The following is a 14,952-nucleotide window of genomic DNA, read 5'->3' on the forward strand; positions in this document are numbered from 1 at the left end:
AATTGGAGTATCAGAGGTATATGATGAGGACATATGGAAGATATGTACCAAAATGTGGGAGCAACTACAAATGTATAGCGAAGCGATGACAATGATCAAAGAGGAAGATGTGTTATTGCAGATCAGTGTCACATGAGGTTGGTTGTTGGCAAATGAGGTCTTCGTTGAACAAGAAGACCTGTGAATTATGTAAAGTTGTAGATCTCTATGCAGTAGTTCTGCAGTTGGGAATTTGGGCAGTAGAGAGCGGCCTTCGAATAGAGAATCGCAACCGCCAGAGGAAGAGAAGCAACAATATATCTCAATCGAGATCTGTTGACAAAGAGTTCTTCACTGGTGAGGAGAGGAGGCGCTGACATACAACGAGGAAGAGAGGTGGGGTAGTGTTGGTAAGCATAACACTAGAGACGCCACAGCGGAAGGGAACAGACGTTAGCACAGAGTGGTAGTGGAGAAGATAGTTGCCGCCGTCGAGGAGGAAAGATTTGTCGCACCAACGGCCTGACAATGGAAAAACAGTGGTAGATAGCCTTTTCTTTTACCGCCGGAGGTGGAGAAGCAACAGTAATGAGTCAGCAGCAGCAGCGAGAAGAGAGCTTGCTCTAGGCAAGCAGCTCTAATACCATGATAAAATGAGAGAATAAAAAATGAAATTATAAAGGTAAAGAGAAAAATATATTTTAATTAGTATCATATGAAGTCTATTTATAGTGAAATTGGATATTTTTTGAACTGAGCAGATAGATTTCATCGGGAAGTCCTAGGTGTTACAAAGCTCATAACATCGGGTCTCTTGTATCTGGCGGCTTTCATATGACTCACCGGTAAGTTCACAGAATTGTCGTTCCAACTCTTTCCACTGCCCATCTGAAGTCGTCCAAGTTGACCGAGAAAAGTCGACCAAGTGCGGCTGTCTCCTATTTGATCTAACAAGGGAATCAGTCCAACCGTTACCCTGCTTAAGTAGTCGGCAGAAGGCCAGTAAGTAACAGCAAAGGCAACAAAGGGGAGACTGCAGGCTGCGACGCCTACGAGAATCGCAAGCCACTCGCAGGCAGGAGCAACCGCAACATAGATACCGGTGGCAAATGCTACACTCATACCACCAGCTGCAACCCACAACAGCCTCATGGCAGTCATAAGAGAGCGTAAGCGGACATCATGATCCAAAGAACCAGAGTGAATGAGTATGATCGCAACGCTGATAGAGCTGGCCATCGCTAAGGTATCCGAGATCAAAAATGCCTTGAAAGCAGCTGTGCCAGATAGGATGGCCGTTCCCGCATCGGGTCCAGGATTGTTCTTGTATCCTCCCGGCAGGGTAAAGGCGGCTGCAAAGGTAACTGTGGCGATGAGCACCGCGATGATGGCAAGGTTGTTGGCCAACGCCCTGTACCGATTGATTTCTTCATCTTGTTTCCTCTCCAAATTACTTCTTATGTGATCGATACGTTGTGGGCTGAACCGAGATCCATGTGATATCAAATCGATCATGATATTGTACTGCAAAACCAGGGTAGGAGTAGCAGCACTATCAGTTAAAGCAAGCAGGAAAATGGCATCATTTTTTGCATCACAAGCCAGAATGATGATGAGATCAATTATTTACCATTCGAAGGCCAATTTCAATTCTAACTTTTGAGGAGGCGAGGTCGACGGGAGTACGTCCCGAGTTGTTCATGACACTAGCGTTTACACTAGCGCAGGACAACAAGACTTGGACCATCTTTTCGTTCCGGGAGATGACCGCTAAGTGCAAGGGCGTGTTTCCTTCATCGTCTTGTGCGTTCACAAGTTCCGTGAGCCATGGGGATCTCAGCACATACTTCACCACCTCTAAATTCTTTTTCTCCACTGCCACATGAAAGAAGTTCCTGCCGGTGTTGTTCGTCAGTCCCATTGAGTCAGGACAGTACTCCAGTACTTGCTCAATTATTTTCAAGTGTCCTGCATTTGCCGCAACATGTATGGTCGAATACCCATCTTCATCCCGGATATAAGCAGCTTTGGAGTCAGATTGAAGTAGCAGCTGTACCATCGTAATATCACCATTGGCTGCTGCAAAATGGAGAGGAGTGCTCTTGGTGGCATCTTGATGTCTCACGGAGTTTGGCTTTTTGGCTAGTATCATTTTTGTTATATCTGTCACCACGAAAATGACAATCCACCGGGAAAGTGAAGTAATTAATAACGGAAACAGAGCACTTTCTTGTGTCGCAATGCTGTTTTCAATTAGAACGATATAACGCGAGTGGCGTTGCTTTAGTAATCGAGTAATGGTACGTACCGTAGCTCCTGAGTACGGCTGCATGCAGTGCTGTCTGGCCGCGAGGTCCTTCGTCCGAGGCAGTCGGAGACTTGAGCAATTCCTTCGCAATCTCCACCGATCCCCTCTCGGCTGCCATGTAGAGCGCGGACACCCCGGTGTCGTTCTCCACGTCTGCCAAATCGGGAGCGGCCGACAACAGTAGCTCAACGACCGCCCGATGCCCATTCCGTGTTGCCTCATGGAGGGCAGTGTTTCCGGCATCATTCCTCATCCACGGTACTCTACACACTTTAGAAAAGACGACGGGATCCTCAATCGAAAAAGGCATGTGGACGACGAAGAATTTCACAATCGCTGCATGGCCAGCTGCTGCCGCACAGTGCAGCGGGGTGTCTCCTTTCGAGTTGGACGACTTCATGAGGGAGGGCTGCGCGAGGTATAGAGCTTTGGCAAGCTCCATGTGCCCGAGCTTTGCTGCGATGTGGAGCACTGAATTCCCGTCGACGGTCACCTCCCGGTCAAGAGCTTCGCTTGCCTCTTGTACAAACCTTACATTTCCTGATGTTGCCGCCTCGAACAATTTGCGGTCCATTTTTCATATATCCCTCCTCTCTACCGTCGGCACCGGACGACAGTAGCTCTAAGATTAGATGTCCTACGATGTAAGCATATACATAATATTTATGCTATCCTACGAAACGGAAAGTCTTGCCTCTGTGTCATAGATTCAGGCAAAGTCTTGCCTCTACTATTTGCTTGTGTCCTTGAAAGAAATATTTTCATGACTTGGAAACAAGAATACAAACTTCCTTTGTTATTGACAAGTGTCAGGGCAAAGATGGTCAGGTCAATGGAAGAACTTTCTTCGCATGTGCAGGGACATTTATGTCAATGGAAGAACTTTCTTTGTTATTGCTTTAGCTCTTTGAGGGCGAAGACGGAAGCATCATGTTCTTTGACTGCTTGAACCTTCTTTCGCAATCAATTATTTTGCCCTGTCGCTTTAGCTTGTTCTCGACGACTCTTCGTGGTTGGTGGTGATAACTATCTCAGCTACTACACGACATTCTATACATCTCCACCAGTTGACCTATTGGCATCGACTTAGGATCAGTCTCCTTGATTTACATTGTGCCGATGAACAATCAGATTAGCTGAGCTTGAGCAATGTATTAGAATGTTTAAAATTTATAATTTTACAAACATCATAATTGGTTTATTTTATGGTGCCTAATGTTGATATTGTAGTTATAAGATTTCGACCTTAATCATGTCCATAAGTTAATGATCATCGATAAGTAAAGAATAGTTAAGCTAGAATTTTATTTAGTTGTTTTAGATCTTATCATCTTAAAATCAATTTTATAGACTCTAAACGGATGAGATATCCTGTTAAACACATAAACTATCACATCCAAAATGTGTCCTAATTCCTTTTTTCCATTACCCACTATCTCAACAATCTTTGTTAGTAAATTCCTTTACTTTCTTCTCTAAAGGGGGATTTCTGATCAACCTATTTATTTCGTTAACATCTCATATTTCTATTCACTCTCTTAAATGTATTCTAACGATTATAAAAGAAAAGAGTCGCGAAAATTATGAGAACGATCGACTCCACTGGGGATCGAACCCAGAATCTCTGGTTCCGTAGACCAGCGCTTGAGCAATGTATTAGAATGTTTAAAATTTATAATTTTACAAACATCATAATTGGTTTATTTTATGGTGCCTAATGTTGATATTGTAGTTATAAGATTTCGATCTTAATCATGTCCATAAGTTAATGATCATCGATAAGTAAAGAATAGTTAGGCTAGAATTTTATTTAGTTGTTTTAGATCTTATCATCTTAAAATCAATTTTATAGACTCTAAACGGATGAGATATCCTGTTAAACACATAAACTATCACATCCAAAATGTGTCCTAATTCCTTTTTTCCATTACCCACTATCTCAACAATCTTTGTTAGTAAATTCCTTTACTTTCTTCTCTAAAGGGGGATTTCCGATCGACCTATTTATTTCGTTAACATCTCATATTTCTATTCACTCTCTTAAATGTATTCTAACGATTATAAAAGAAAAGAGTCGCGAAAATTATGAGAACGATCGACTCCACTGGGGATCGAACCCAGAATCTCTGGTTCCGTAGACCAGCGCTTGAGCAATGTATTAGAATGTTTAAAATTTATAATTTTACAAACATCATAATTGGTTTATTTTATGGTGCCTAATGTTGATATTGTAGTTATAAGATTTCGATCTTAATCATGTCCATAAGTTAATGATCATCGATAAGTAAAGAATAGTTAGGCTAGAATTTTATTTAGTTGTTTTAGATCTTATCATCTTAAAATCATAAACTATGACATCCAAAACGTGTTCTAATTCCTTTTTTCCATTACCCACTCTCTCAACAATCTTTGTTAGTAAATTCCTTTACTTTCTTCTCTAAAGGGGGATTTCCGCTCAACCTATTTATTTCGTTAACATCTCATATTTCTATTCACTCTCTTAAATGTATTCTAATTAAATCCTTGTCAATCAAATAAACGATTATAAAAAAAAAGATTCGCGAAAATTATGAGAACGATCGACTCCACTGGGGATCGAACCCAGAATCTCTGGTTCCGTAGACCAGCGCCTTATCCATTGGGCCATGGAGTCCTATTTAAATATTAATTAACTGCAGTTTCTTAATAATATTTATAATTTTACTTTATGATCCCCCCTTTAATTCGATTAAAAAGCCCCATGTGAAAATAAAATGCAAATTAATCATAGTTTCATGTCTAATAAAATGAAAGTCAACAATTTTTTAACCAGATCTATTTCTTTCCCTATGCAAAGTGCAATATGAATAGGTATGGATTCTATGGATAATTGATGCTTTGTAAGCATTCGTCACTTAATCCTCCTCCTAATTTTGGTCTGCATCAGCTACTTAGTAATGAAATTTTAATTGCACAAGCTAATTTGCTTCTTGAACCCACAAACCCATAAATAAAAGGCTCCCAGCACGCAGCTCATGAAACAAGCATCACAGCACGCATCTTGGCATAGCCAAGTTGATCGACTGAGTTGATGACCTAGCAAGTCACTGGAATAATCTTTTACCAATTCTTGAAATAACTTTCTATAAATTCCAAAAGATTAACCAGTCAAGATGAAGATTCATGAATACATTGTCCGAGGCTTGGAAAATAATTATTATATATGGTATAACACATGCATGCAGACACATCCACATCTACACACCCATACAGTTTGTTATATATGCGTATATAAATTAAGTGACGTTTTACCTCATTTTCCAACTAACTTCCAAATTTACAATGCTTTTTGTATAAACAAATTCAAGTTTTGGCGGTCAAAGATTCTCTTTCTTTCTCTGGATTCATGACCACTACTTATTTTACAATTATTTTTAGAATTGTCAAAGTTGATATTTTCGAGAAGAACCTTTTTAAATTTAATTAAATTTTGATTATAATTATCGATCAATAAAAAGAAAATATAATTATGATATAATTATCCAGGAGATGATCTTGATAAGAGAAACTCTTCTAATTACTTATTATAGATCCTCTATTCTCATTTATGAATAGATATGATATTCTAGGAACTACAAAATGATACAATAGGATATCCATTATCAATTTCTCTTAGTCCATATTCTATTGATTATGGTAGTCCTGTAAAGAACAGAAAGAGAGTAGAAGAGTCTCATTCATCTCGTAGATACGTGCTGTTGCTACTTGCTGATTGGATTACGAAGCACATTCTCATATCAAATTAAAGCTTCCTAAATGACATCAAAAGGTATATAATTCTAATGTTGATATATTATTATTTTATTTTAGTTCTTGATATAATATTTTTCATATAATAGTAGCATAATTATATTTTTTATATTTATAATTAGTATCAGAGCATATTTTTTAAAAATCAAATACTTTATATCATAAAAGTACATTAGATCTATTTTGTATTTATATCTGTTTGTTAATACTTTTCGCTTGTAAAAAAATATTATTTGATTTTGTTTGTACGATACTTCAAATATCTGCTTATGAGTGATACAATATTATTTGGCTTAACATAGGTAGAGCTAGGTACATCATGTTGCTCATGTTTGATCTGTGGGTTACCGTCAACAATTCGTTGTCAACGATGACACAATGAAGGGCAGCGATCCAACTGTGGTCGTTGGCCCTACCATAGACAGCAACTATGCAGGCGACAGGGTTGCTACATGTAGCACCACAGTAAAGGTTGTGTGGCTTACGAAAGTGAGTCTTGTGCAAGTGGTCTAGTGGATATCACTAGGATGTTGTACGCATTGAAGAGCACCAAGCACAGTGAGGTAAGCGACCGCATAACGGGTTTGTGGCTCGCGATTGACATGGATAAGGGGTTGGGCAACGACCGCATGATGGAGATGTATGATTGTGCAAGGCTCTAATTGAGCAATCTAGGCAGATGTATAATGGCTTTCTGCGACTATCGCAAATGGCAGTTGTTACGGTAAGTAATTTTTTTAGCCGTGACTTTGGGGTTGACGCGGCTGGTTCAATGCCCCAAATGGCCAGGATCAGATGTGGCTCCCATTGGGGTCTTGAGGTGGCTGATGTAAGAGATCTTGCTGGAAAGTTCCGTGACGTCGAGTGGATTCAGCAACGGTTGAGTACCTGCACATAGGTCGGGTCGGTAGTTCGGCCCGACCCCTCCGACGATCAAGTCAGTGATGGCGGAGAGGAGTTTTTAGTGAGATTGTCCCCCCCATTGCCCGTTGGGAGCCAGGGGGTATTTATAGGTGGGTTTGATGTTACCTGATGTGCCATCCTGCCGGAGCAGGGTAGTACCTCTGATGGCGTCTGTCGTCGTCGTGGGCGTTGCGTGGAAGGCCGAGCTACCGTAGGGTATGGGGGGTGTCAGTCAGCGCCTTCCCCCGCCTCGGTCGGCCATGAGGGGTCAGCCCAGGAGGTCGTTTGGGTACGGTGGGTGTGGGTGCGTGTCGTGTCGTTGTTAATGCTCGCTCTGGGGCAGTGTGCCGCGCAGGGTGTCCGACGTGGGGGTGTATTACGTCAAATCCGGGGTGTTATATCAAATCAGTTTTTTACCCCTATCATATGCCCTACCCGAAAGGAGCTATGCGTCGGTTTTGCATGTGGGGAGTCCGATACATGGCTTCCTGCTTCAAACGGGCTATTCATGCAGGTCTGAGGGGCGCGCCGTAAACGGGTCGGTCGCATGAACGCATCTCGAGCAGCACAAGGTCGAGGCGCGTAACTCAGTCGGGAGGCCGAGCAGGATTGGACTCGGGGGGCGTACAGCCGAGGGCACAACACTGGCGGGGTGACCGTGCAGGTGTGATCTCGGGAGGCGTAAAGCCGAGGGCCGAGGGCCGAGGAGCACAACGCAGGCGGGGTGATAATATATTCACTTTTCGTCCGTAAACTAAAAATAAACCCATTAATTTATCAATAGATAATGTATTTATATCTTTAGCTTCTTTTTTAAACATTTTATACTATTGTTTGATCTTTTAGGTCTTCATCACAGGATCTCATTTAGTTTACAATAAAAGAGATATTTGAGAAAAAAATTAGTGATATATTCATTGTTTGACTTTTGAGAAAAAAATTAATGATAAACTCAATAACACTTTTTCAAACTATTATTTGATCTTATACATTTTCACCATAAAATATTATTTAGCTCACAATAAAAAAAATCAATGATAGATTCAGAATATTTTATCATAAGAGTTTTAAATTTATATTGAAGAATATAAAGTTTTAAATTTTATCTAGATCTTTTTCTTTTGTTACATCTAATTTTAATTATTTAAATCAATATTATACTGATAATGAAAGCATCATGCTCTTTTCGGTGCTAAAATATATCTTTACAATAAATTCTTTTACCCTGTTGCATACGGTCAAACGGGAGTGCATGATGACGAGAAGACAAAGGTGAAAAACATGCGACCTGTTTGCTTTTCATGACTTCGAAATTATAAGAAAATAGCTTCCTAGTTTTATGATCACAGCTACCGCTGCCATCAAGCATTCTCTATGCTAATTGGCGAACTTTCTCCAAGAAAATTCTAATTCATGAAATCAAATTTGAAGAATAGTTTTTGTAGGACATCAGAGATAACTTCATATGTCGTTGAATCTTCAAAGCGAAATCGAAATGGTTTCACCTACTTTAATTTTCTATGCATTTTTATTACTTTTACATCGCGGTCATGGCCATCAGTCTATTACGAATATTAAAGTTCTTATAGGCATAAGCCAACTCTATATCCTGAGATACAGAGAAAACCCATTTACTTTACCTAAATGAAACATATAACAACGTCTCTAACCATTTCCGTTTTAAAAGCATAAAAAAAAGAAGGGTATAACTTGGTAAGTTCAACAACAATCGATTTTTTTCCTTGGACATTTAATTCTTGATAAATAGAAACTTCCAAATTTTATTGCACCAAATATAAATAGAGCAGACAACTCCTCCAAAAATGGATGCGACAGTTGATGATATGCACAACGGACAGCGCGATAAATAATTAAATACCAAAGTGAACGAAGACAACATTATATTTTTCTTTTCTGTACATATTTTGGATATTTTTTACGTTGAAAGCTAGTCCTTCAGTACTGAGAAGAAGCAGGTGTTTCAAAGCTCATATCATCGGGTCTCCTGTATCTGGCGGCTTTCATATGACTCATCGGTAAGTTCCAACGCTTTCCACTGCCCATCTGACGTCGTCCAAGTTGACCGAGAAAAGTCGAACAAGTACGGCTGTCTCCTATTTGATCTAACAAGGGAATCAGTCCAACCGTTACCCTGCTTAAGTAGTCGGCAGAAGGCCAGTAAGTAACAGCAAAGGCAACAAAGGGGAGACTGCAGGCTACGACGCCCACGAGAACCGCAAGCCACTCGCAGGCAGGAGCAACCGCAACATATATACCGGTGGCAAATGCTACACTCATGCCACCAGCTGCAACCCACAACAGCTTCATGGCAGTCATAAGAGAGCGTAAGCGGACATCATGATCCAAAGAACCAGAGTAAATGAGTATGATCGCAACGCTGATAGAGCTGGCCATCGCTAAGGTATCCGAGATCAAAAATGCATTGAAAGCAGCTGTGCCAGAGAGGTTGGCCGTTCCCGCATCGGGTCCAGGATTGTTCTTGTATCCTCCCGGCAAGGTAAAGGCGGCTGCAAATGTAACTGTGGCGATGAGCACCGCGATGATGGCAAGGTTGTTGGCCAACGCCCTGTACCGATTGATTTCTTCATCTTGTTTCCTCTCCAAATTACATATTATGTGATCGATACGTTGTGGGCTGAACCGAGATCCATGTGATATCAAATCGATCATGATATTGTACTGCAAAACCAGGGTAGGAGTAGCAGCACAATCAGTTAAAGCAAGCTGGAAAATGGCATCATTTTTTGCATCACAAGCCAGAATGATGATGAGATCAATTCTTTACCATTCGAAGGCCGATTCCAATTCTAACTTTTGAGGAGGCGAGGTCGACGGGAGTACGTCCCGAGTTGTTCATGACACTAGCGTTTACACTTGCGCAGGACAATAAGACTTGGACCATCTTTTTGTTCCGGGAGATGACCGCTAAATGCAAGGGCGTGTTTCCTTCATCGTCTTGTGCATTCACAAGTTCCGTGAGCCATGGGGATCTCAGCACATACTTCACCACCTCTAAATTCTTTTTCTCCACTGCCACATGAAAGAAGTTCCTGCCGGTGTTGTTCTGCAGTCCCATTGAGTCAGGACAGTACTCCAATACTTGCTCAATTATTTTCAAGTGTCCTGCATTTGCTGCAACATGTATGGTCGAAAGCCCATCTTCATCCCGGATATAAGCAGCTTTGGAGTCAGATTGAAGTAGCAGCTGTACCATCGTAATATCACCATTGGCTGCTGCAAAATGGAGAGGAGTGCTCTTGGTGGCATCTTGATGTCTCACGGAGTTTGGCTTTTTGGCTAGTATCATTTCTGTTATATCTGTCACCACGAAAATGACAATCCACCGGGAAAGTGAAGTAATTATTTCTTGTGTCGCAATGCTGTTTTCAATTAGAACGATATAACGCGAGTGGCGTTGCTTTAGTAATCGAGTAATGGTACGTACCGTAGCTCCTGAGTACGGCTGCATGCAGAGCTGTCTGGCCGCGAGGTCCTTCGTCCGAGGCACTCGGAGACTTGAGCAATTCCTTCGCAATCTCCACCGATCCCCTCTCGGCTGCCATGTAGAGCGCGGACACCCCGGTGGCGTTCTCCACGTCTGCCAAATCCGGAGCGACCGACATCAGTAGCTCAACGACCGCCCGATGCCCATTCCGTGTTGCCTCATGGAGGGCAGTGTTTCCGGCATCATTCGTCATCCACGGTACTCCATACACTTCAGAAAAGACGACGGGATTCTCAAACAAAAAAGCCCTGTGGACGACGAAGAAGTCCACAATCGCTGCATGGCCAGCTGCTGCCGCACAGTGCAGCGGGGTGTCGCCTTTCGAGTTGGACGACTTCATGAGGGAGGGCTGCTTGAGGCATAGAGCTTCGGCAAGCTCCATGTGCCCGAGCTTTGCTGCGATGTGGAGCACTGAATTCCCGTCGACGGTCACCGCCCGGTCAAGAGCTCCGCTTGCCTCTCGTACAAACCTTACATCTCCTGATGTTGCTGCCTCGAACAATTCGCGGTCCATTTTTCATATATCCCTCCTCTCTACCGTCTGCACCGGACGACAGTAGCTCTAAGATTAGATGTCCTACGATGTAAGCATATACATAATATTTATGCTATCCAACGAAACGGAAAGTCTTGCCTCTGTCTCATAGATTCAGGCAAATCTTACTATGTTCGGACGAAAGGCCAAAAAACAAGAAAGAGAAAAAAAGAATGAAATCATAGCAGAAAAAGCCTACTGCGAAACAACTGGAAATGCATTCATCTGATGGTAAGTAAGACAACCGTGTGGGTTGAGAGATTGTCCTTAAAAACGTATTTTTGTATCAGTCTGTGGAAGAACCTTCTTCGCAATTTCCTTTGTAGATTGCGCATGAATTTGAGTTGGGAAAAGATGTTTGTGGGATTATAACTTTAACGAACATGATTTATATTCTAAGGGCCAATAATGCCAAGTTGTTGTTCCAGGGAGTGATTTATGTGGTCATTATAAATTTTATTTTGCCTTAGTATATACTCGAGCTAAAATTGAGGGATTATTTTTTCTCCTTTTCTTTACACTATTGTCATTGTTGTTGTTGTTGTTTTTTTTTTTTTTTTTGGTGACATGCAACATAATTGTAGTCGGTGCGATGTCATATGTGACAGATTCATGTGCGGAGTGTTTTCTACGTTTTAATGAGTGTGAGAGGATAAGGTATATTTATGTCAACGGAAGAACTTTCTTTGCAATTGCTTTAGCTCTCTAGAGGTTGACGACGGAAGGTTCATGTTCTTTTGCCGCTTGAATCTTCCTTTGCAATCAATTATTTTTGCCCCGTCGCGTACGGTGGAACCGGACTTCATGATCATAAGAAGACAAATGCGGGACCTATTTGCTTGTGTCCTCGAAAGAATTATTTTCATGGCTTCGAAACAACAATACAATTTCCTTTGTTGTTGACAAGCGTGATTGACCTTTCAAGGACTTTTATGATCATGAAGAAAGTGCCTGAAAGGTCAATCGAAGAACTTTCTTTGTTATTGCTTTAGCTCTTTGAGGCTGAAGACGGAAGCATCATGTTCTTTTACTGCTTGAATCTGCTTTTGCAATCGATTATTTTGCCCTGTCGCTTTAGCTTGTTCTTCACGACTCTTCCAACAAGTGGTTGGTGGTGATAACTATCTCGGCGACTACACGGCATTCTAAACATCTCCACTCCACCAGATGACCTATTGGCATCAACTTAAGATCAATCTCCTTAATTTACATTGTGCCGATGAACAATGAGCTTGAGCAATATATTAGAATGTTTAAAATTTATAATTTTACAAACATCATAATTTGTTTATTTTATGGTGTCTAATGTTGATATTGTAGTTATAAGATTTGGACCTTAATCATGTCCATAAGTTAATGATCATCGATAAGTGAAGAATAGTTAAGCTAGAATTTTATTTAGTTGTTTTAGATCTTATCATCTTAAAATCAATTATATAGACTCTAAACGGATGAGATATCCTGTTAAACACATAAACTATCACATCCAAAATGTGTCCTAATTCTTTTTTTCCATTACCCACTATCTCAACAATCTTTGTTAGTAAATTCCTTTACTTTCTTCTCTAAAGGGGGATTTCCGATCAACCTATTTATTTCGTTAACATCTCATATTTCTACTCACTCTCTTAAATGTATTCTAATTAATTCTGCTATTTTCTAATAATATTTATACTTTTGCTTTATGATCCCCCGTTAATTCGATTAAAAAGCCCCATGTGAAAATAAAATGCAAATTAATCATAGTTTCGTGTCTAATAAAATGAAAGTCAACAATTTTTTAGCCAGATCTATTTCTTTCCCTATGCAGAGTGCAATATGAATAGGTATGGATTCTATGGATAATTGATGCTTTGTAAGCATTCATCACTTAATCCTCCTCCTAATTTTGGTCTGCATCAGCTATTTAGTAATGAAATTTTAATTGCACAAGCTAATTTGCTTCTTGAACCCACAAACCCATAAATAAACGGCTCCCAGCACGCAGCTCATGAAACAAGCATCACAGCACGCATCTTGGCATAGCCAAGTTGATCGACTGAGTTGATGACCTAGCAAGTCACTGGAATAATCTTTTACCAATTCTTGAAATAACTTTCTATAAATTCCAAAAGATTAACCAGTGAAGATGAAGATTCATGAATACATTGTCCGAGGCTTGGAAAATAATTATTAGATATGGTATAACACATGCATGCAGACACATCCACATCTACACACCCATACAGTTTGTTATATATGCGTATATAAATTAAGTGACGTTTTACCTCATTTTCCAACTAACTTCCAAATTTACAATGTTTTTTGTATAAACAAATTCAAGTTTTGACGGTCAAAGATTCTCTTTCTTTCTCTGGATTCATGACCACTACTTATTTTACAATTATTTTTAGAATTGTCAATATTTTCGAGAAGAACCTTTTTAAATTTAATTAAATTTTAATTATAATTATCAATCAATAAAAAGAAAGTATAATTATGATATAATTATTCAGGAGATGATCTTGATAAGAGAAACTCTTCTAATTACTTATTATAGATCCTCTACTCTCATCTATGAATAGACATGATATTCTAGGAACTACAAATGATACAATACGATATCCATTATCAATTTCTCTTAGTCCATATTCTATTGATTATGGTAGTCTTGTAAAGAATAGAAAGAGAGTAAAGAGAGTAGAAGAGTCTCATTCATCTTGTAGATACGTGCTGTTGCTACTTGTTGATTGGATTACGAAGCACATTCTCATATCAAATTAAAGTTTCCTAAATGACATCAAAAGGTATATAATTCTAATGTTGATATATTATTATTTGATTTTAGTTCTTGATATAATAATTTTCATATAATAGTAGCATAATTATATTTTTTATATTTATAATTAGTATCAGAGCATATTTTTTTAAAATCAAATACTTTATATCATAAAAGTACATTAGATCTATTTTGTATTTATATCTGTTTGTTAATACTTTTCGCTTGTAAAAAAATATTATTTGATTTTGTTTGTACGATACTTAAAATATCTGCTTATGAGTGATGCAATATTATTTGGCTTAACATAGGTAGAGCTAGGTACATCATGTTGCTCATGTTTGATCCGTGGGTTACCGTCAACAATTCGTTGTCAACGATGACACAATGAAGGGCAGCGATCCAACTGTGGTCGTTGGCCCTACCATAGGCAGCAACTATGCAGGCAATAGGGTTGATACATAACTATGCAGGCGATAGGGTAGCACCACAGTAAAGGTTGTGTGGCTTACGATAGCGAGTCTTGTGCAAGTGGTCTAGTGGATATCACTAGGATGTTGTACGCGTTGAAGAGCACCAAGCACAGTGAGGTAAGCGATCGCATAACGGGTTTGTGGCTCGCGATTGACATGGATAAGGGGTTGGGCAACGACCGCATGATGGAGATGTATGATTGTGCATTGCGATCTGTTGGTGGTGCTGCATCATCGACAAGATCACATCTACGACGACTGCGAATGGCGTTTGTTGGCCACAATATATATATATATATATATATATATATATATATATATATATATATATATATATATATATATATATATATGTATATAGGAAAAAAAAAAAAGCAATTAAAATTATTACTGAAGATTTCAATATTTATCACCTCAAGATCAGTTACAAAGGTTATAACCTGACGAGGGATTCTACTGAACATGAACTATAGTTTCTAAAATATTAAATAACTTAAATTTACATAATCTGAAAACATTCTTTTGTCAAATTAAGACAAAATGAATGATGTAGAAAATAACGACGAAGCGAAATTGAAGGTGAACAAAAATCTTAGTTGTAAGAGAAGTAAACAGTGATTGAAGTTGCTGCAAGATTCCATGAGAAGCCTAAAGAGAATTAAGGTATACACAAACATATAT

The 14,952-nt window shown here is 39.5% G+C and overlaps 2 protein-coding genes and 1 non-coding gene across 3 annotated transcripts; all 3 read right to left on the reverse strand.

Moving 5' to 3' along the window:
- Positions 1–662: 662 nt before the first annotated feature.
- LOC135678707 (ankyrin repeat-containing protein At2g01680-like) lies at positions 663–3,030 on the reverse strand. Its single transcript, XM_065191806.1, has 3 exons — positions 2,288–3,030; positions 1,610–2,142; positions 663–1,503 (listed from the first exon to the last, which is right to left on the reverse strand). The coding sequence occupies exons 1-3, from the start codon at positions 2,859–2,861 to the stop codon at positions 748–750; spliced, it is 1,863 nt and encodes a 620-aa protein (XP_065047878.1). The 5' UTR covers positions 2,862–3,030; the 3' UTR covers positions 663–747.
- A 1,837-nt stretch (positions 3,031–4,867) lies between these two features.
- Positions 4,868–4,940, reverse strand: TRNAR-ACG (transfer RNA arginine (anticodon ACG)). The gene has a single exon. It is a non-coding gene; the product is annotated as a tRNA-Arg (tRNA).
- A 3,788-nt stretch (positions 4,941–8,728) lies between these two features.
- Positions 8,729–11,788, reverse strand: LOC135678708 (ankyrin repeat-containing protein At2g01680-like). Its single transcript, XM_065191807.1, has 3 exons — positions 10,446–11,788; positions 9,786–10,318; positions 8,729–9,679 (listed from the first exon to the last, which is right to left on the reverse strand). Exons 1-3 carry the CDS (start codon positions 11,017–11,019, stop codon positions 8,936–8,938), a joined length of 1,851 nt encoding a protein of 616 aa, XP_065047879.1. The 5' UTR covers positions 11,020–11,788; the 3' UTR covers positions 8,729–8,935.
- Positions 11,789–14,952: the final 3,164 nt, after the last annotated feature.

This window comes from Musa acuminata, chromosome BXJ1-7 (assembly GCF_036884655.1).
Source record: "Musa acuminata AAA Group cultivar baxijiao chromosome BXJ1-7, Cavendish_Baxijiao_AAA, whole genome shotgun sequence".
Taxonomy (NCBI): domain Eukaryota; kingdom Viridiplantae; phylum Streptophyta; class Magnoliopsida; order Zingiberales; family Musaceae; genus Musa; species Musa acuminata.

What these genes read in the sequence shown, in the direction of transcription:
- LOC135678708 (XM_065191807.1), bottom strand. Translation starts at nt 11,019, where the DNA reads ATGGACCGCGAATTGTTCGAGGCAGCAACATCAGGAGATGTAAGGTTT. An exon ending in AGCCGTACTCAGGAGCTACG is followed by an intron (nt 10,319 to 10,445) that starts GTACGTACCATT and finishes TCGTGGTGACAG; the next exon opens with ATATAACAGAAATGATACTA. An exon ending in TTGGAATCGGCCTTCGAATG is followed by an intron (nt 9,680 to 9,785) that starts GTAAAGAATTGA and finishes CTGGTTTTGCAG; the next exon opens with TACAATATCATGATCGATTT.
- LOC135678707 (XM_065191806.1), bottom strand. Translation starts at nt 2,861, where the DNA reads ATGGACCGCAAATTGTTCGAGGCGGCAACATCAGGAAATGTAAGGTTT. An exon ending in AGCCGTACTCAGGAGCTACG is followed by an intron (nt 2,143 to 2,287) that starts GTACGTACCATT and finishes TCGTGGTGACAG; the next exon opens with ATATAACAAAAATGATACTA. An exon ending in TTGAAATTGGCCTTCGAATG is followed by an intron (nt 1,504 to 1,609) that starts GTAAATAATTGA and finishes CTGGTTTTGCAG; the next exon opens with TACAATATCATGATCGATTT.